The sequence below is a fragment of the Mus caroli genome, unplaced genomic scaffold, assembly GCF_978045245.1.
Source record: "Mus caroli unplaced genomic scaffold, Mus_caroli_1 scaffold_6, whole genome shotgun sequence".
Classification (NCBI taxonomy): domain Eukaryota; kingdom Metazoa; phylum Chordata; class Mammalia; order Rodentia; family Muridae; genus Mus; species Mus caroli.
The window spans coordinates 66,736,934-66,740,711 of NW_028227261.1; the positions used below are offsets into that span (position 1 = coordinate 66,736,934).

The following is a 3,778-nucleotide window of genomic DNA, read 5'->3' on the forward strand; positions in this document are numbered from 1 at the left end:
GTTTTGAAGCACTGAACCAAAATATGACGTTATTGGAAGTGAAAGCTGAACAGTGAATTGACTTGTCATCTAACAGACAAAGTAGTAGCAATAATGTTATGTACTAAGATAATAAGGACAAGATCTATGGCCATTAGCAATATGTTATGAAAGTGACTATGTTTTCACTTGATCTTCAGTGTCAATGCAATCCATGTAAAATTTTCAGAAGTATTTTGCTCAGAACTATCATATTTAAAAAATGTGAAGCCATCAGGATAACAATGAATAAAGAAGTGTTGTGTTTATGCTGTCACAATACCTGATTTGGAAATAGAACTTACACTATAGAGAGGGTTCCTGCAGAGGCCAATGCTTACAAGAGAAACCTCTAGCAGTCCATTCCAATGAACAGAGAGACTCTCAACTGGTCACTAGGCAGGAAAAAAAAAGAAAAAGGCTGACTTCCTCACCTCAGGGATCTTTTGAGAGGGAGTAGAAGAATTGGAAGAGCAAGAGGCAGTGGATGACTGCAGCAAAGATGTGTTCTTAAACACAATGGGGTAGTTACTCATGTGTATTGAGAGTGGCAATGACTGAATGAATAATAGCAAGCCAGACAAAATATGAGCTTGGAAAATAAAGGCAAGTCGATCACCAGTTAAGGAACTATGTCCACTTATGGCTGCTTGGAGAAACAGATTCGGGTATCCTCAGGGTTGAGGCCCCCAGAGAGATCAATTACCCCTGTTCCAGAGATGGTGCTGTATCATGCACAACTAGTTGTTCAATGAAGATGGAGCAAAGGAGGAAGAGGAGGAGGAGGAACAGAGAGAGAAGTAGAAAATGTGAAGAGGTAGGGTCCAGGAAATGGAGAAAGAGTAGTGGAGTTTCAGAGGGTAAATTCTAGAGTCATTTCAGGTTCCTCATGAGATTCACTACCAGGACTGGTATAGGAGTCTTATTACAAGTAGAGCTAATTCCCAGTTTCTTCTTCTCCTGCTTTTCTGTGCTGTATAGGCAGGCTACTCCTTTTTCTTGATTGGTTTGCATTGCTATACATAATCTTCCTCATACTTAGAACACTAAACAATTACACTCATTAGCAGTAAGGGTAGATGATCCATATATGACATCAAGGAAATGAGATGCTAAATGAATCCAGGGAATATTTGGTCAAAGTGAACCAAGGAATATAATAGGAGCAAGATTCTCTGGTTTAGCCAGGTAGTGGTGGCACATGCCTTTAATTCCAGCACTTGGGAGGCAGAGTCAGGTGGATTTCTTAGTTCAAGGCCAGCCTGGTCTATAAAGTGAGTTCCAGGACAGCCAGGGCTACACAGAGAAACCCTGACTCAAAAACAAAACAAAACAAAAACAAACAAACAAACAAAAAGATTCTCTGGTTTTCTACTGCACAGCATGCAGTCTATACATTCCGAGGAACACTACATGCAGAGAAGAGAAATATGTTTAATGTTTGTCTAAATACTGTGCAGTGTATGTGTGTATCCTCTCTAGTATTTGGAAACTGTTCATTTGTACAATATTTATGCAGTATGCTCTAATGTTAAAAATATTTGATAATGTTAAAGAGATACCAAATTAACAAATCCCAAGTGTCTTATAATGCAAATTTATTTGAATACAAAATAAGTTAATTGCACATAATAAGTTGCTAAATTAAAAATATAAGACTGACGATTTAACATAAATACCTTAAATTATTAATAGCAGAATAATAAATAAATAAATAAATAAATAAATAAATAAATAAATGAACAAACAAGAAAGAACAAATGGATTCAGATACAAACATGGTTTTACATATTGAAAATAATTGCTCAAGATTGCTGAAACATCTATGCAGGTTGTTTGTACTCATATGTGAAAGTTATGAGAGTTTTTAGAGGAAAGCTTATAAAGTGAGATGCAGTGTTCTGGTCCAGAAAAGTCCTCTCCACACCTTGTCTCAGGACTCACTCCTTCTCCTCACCCAATCTTGCCAGCAAGTTGGCTGAGGAAGAGAGGGCTCTCCAGACTTCTGCTCTGACCACCTCCCAGGCACAGGGGCTGTGTTTCTTCTCTCTCAGGTACACAGTGATCCTGTGGAAGTATTTCCTCACAGCCAGCAGGGAGTCTTCCTGGGTCAGGGGAGGTTCCTGTACCCCTACCTCCTGCATCAGACAGCCTTGCAGGTCACTGAGCTGCTGGTGGAGGTCATTGCAGAATGAGTCTAGGAGGGTTGCATTCCAAGCAACAGATGAGTCCTTTGATGTGAAGATGTTCAGGATCTGTTGGGTCAGCTCACTCAGGACAGGGATGGCTTGAGCCTCCTGGATCTGCTGGGCATCCACCTTTGCCTGGGGGAATCCAAAGTCCTTTCTGTCCTTCAGGCAGGAGAGAGGAGAGAGTCTCCTCATTTTTACCAGGAGTGTCAAGGTTCTCTTGTTCCTGAGGTTATGAGTCTGAGGAAGGTCACATCCTAGACAACAGGTTGGCCAGTAGCTCATCACCGCCAGGACTATTAGGAAAGCACAGAGCCTAGCCATGGTGAATGTTGTCAATGCTTCTGGTCTTCTGGGCTGTTTGATCCCGATCCTTCCCCTCTAGGTTCTCTGAAGACCATCCTGGGTGGATGTGTCTTAAATAGGGCAAGCACTAGTTTTTACTTTCTGAATGCCCTTCCATCACTTTCCACTTGTCTTTTCACTTTCTTTAACTCATTCTCTGCTTGCGTCTGGGTGTTTTTCTAAACCATTGAGATTTTCATTATTGCTTCCTCTTTCACTGCTCCATACCCAAAGCTGGTTTTGAGGGTTTTTCTTCCTAATTTGAATTTGTATTAACTGTTCCAGCACCAATAAACTGTCTTTGTTTGTAATTTACATATTTATTGTAAATCAAAATTTCTTGTAATATATTCTGTAAACCTTAACTATATTGAATTGACAATTATTGTTTTGTTTGTATTGTTTACAAACTATGTAAATAATAATGCAAGGTATTGTTTCAAGTGTCTCTCAATTAATATACATTGAAGTAAATGTATACTCTAAAATATTTAAAGTCCACTGGGCAGTGGTAGTGCACACCTTTAATCCCAGCACTTGGGAGGCATAGGTAGACAGAATTCTGAGTTTGAGGCCAGCCTGGTATACAAATTGTGTTCCAGGACAGCAAGGACTCTACAGAGAAACCCTGACTCAATAAAACAAACAAACAAAAAAAATAAGTCCTCAAGTTGGGTTCTTTGAGTTACCTTCATTAAATGTTATATAAATTTATATTAAATTTAATTTAATAATCAATGCATGTTAGCTACTTATCTGATGATTTTAGGGCCATCAGAAGGATGCAGAGTCCAGAAACGCTCACTGGTAAACTTGAGCTGAGTGTGCGTACTGGAACCCACGGATGCAGTAGAGAATCAGTGCATGCACAGGAGCCCTCACCACAACATTCACAGCACTTTAGGCTGTGCATATGCATGCTCTGTCTCTGTCTCTGTCTCTGTCTCTGTCTCTCTGTCTCTCTCTTTCTCAATCTGTCTCTCTCTCTGTCTCTCTCTGTCTCTCTCTATCTGTCTCTCAGCAATAGCAGACACAGAAACCTGGATATGGCCATGTTCACTCTCAATCCTGAAGCTTGACAAACTTGGCAGTCTCCAGCGTACACAGTGTTACTGTACACAGATGTGTCTTCATGCTGTGTGATGCTCATCGATTCTAAGGTCCTTTTTATATAAACTGAGTGTGCATTGAATCAAGTCTGCTTATGGGTGCAGGAATGATATAAT

At 39.9% G+C, this 3,778-nt stretch overlaps 1 protein-coding gene across 1 annotated transcript; it reads right to left on the bottom strand.

The window, feature by feature from the left end:
- Positions 1-1,958: 1,958 nt before the first annotated feature.
- LOC110288626 (interferon alpha-7) lies at positions 1,959-2,531 on the bottom strand. Its single transcript, XM_021154921.2, has one exon. The coding sequence runs from the start codon at positions 2,529-2,531 to the stop codon at positions 1,959-1,961; it is 573 nt and encodes a 190-aa protein (XP_021010580.2).
- Positions 2,532-3,778: the final 1,247 nt, after the last annotated feature.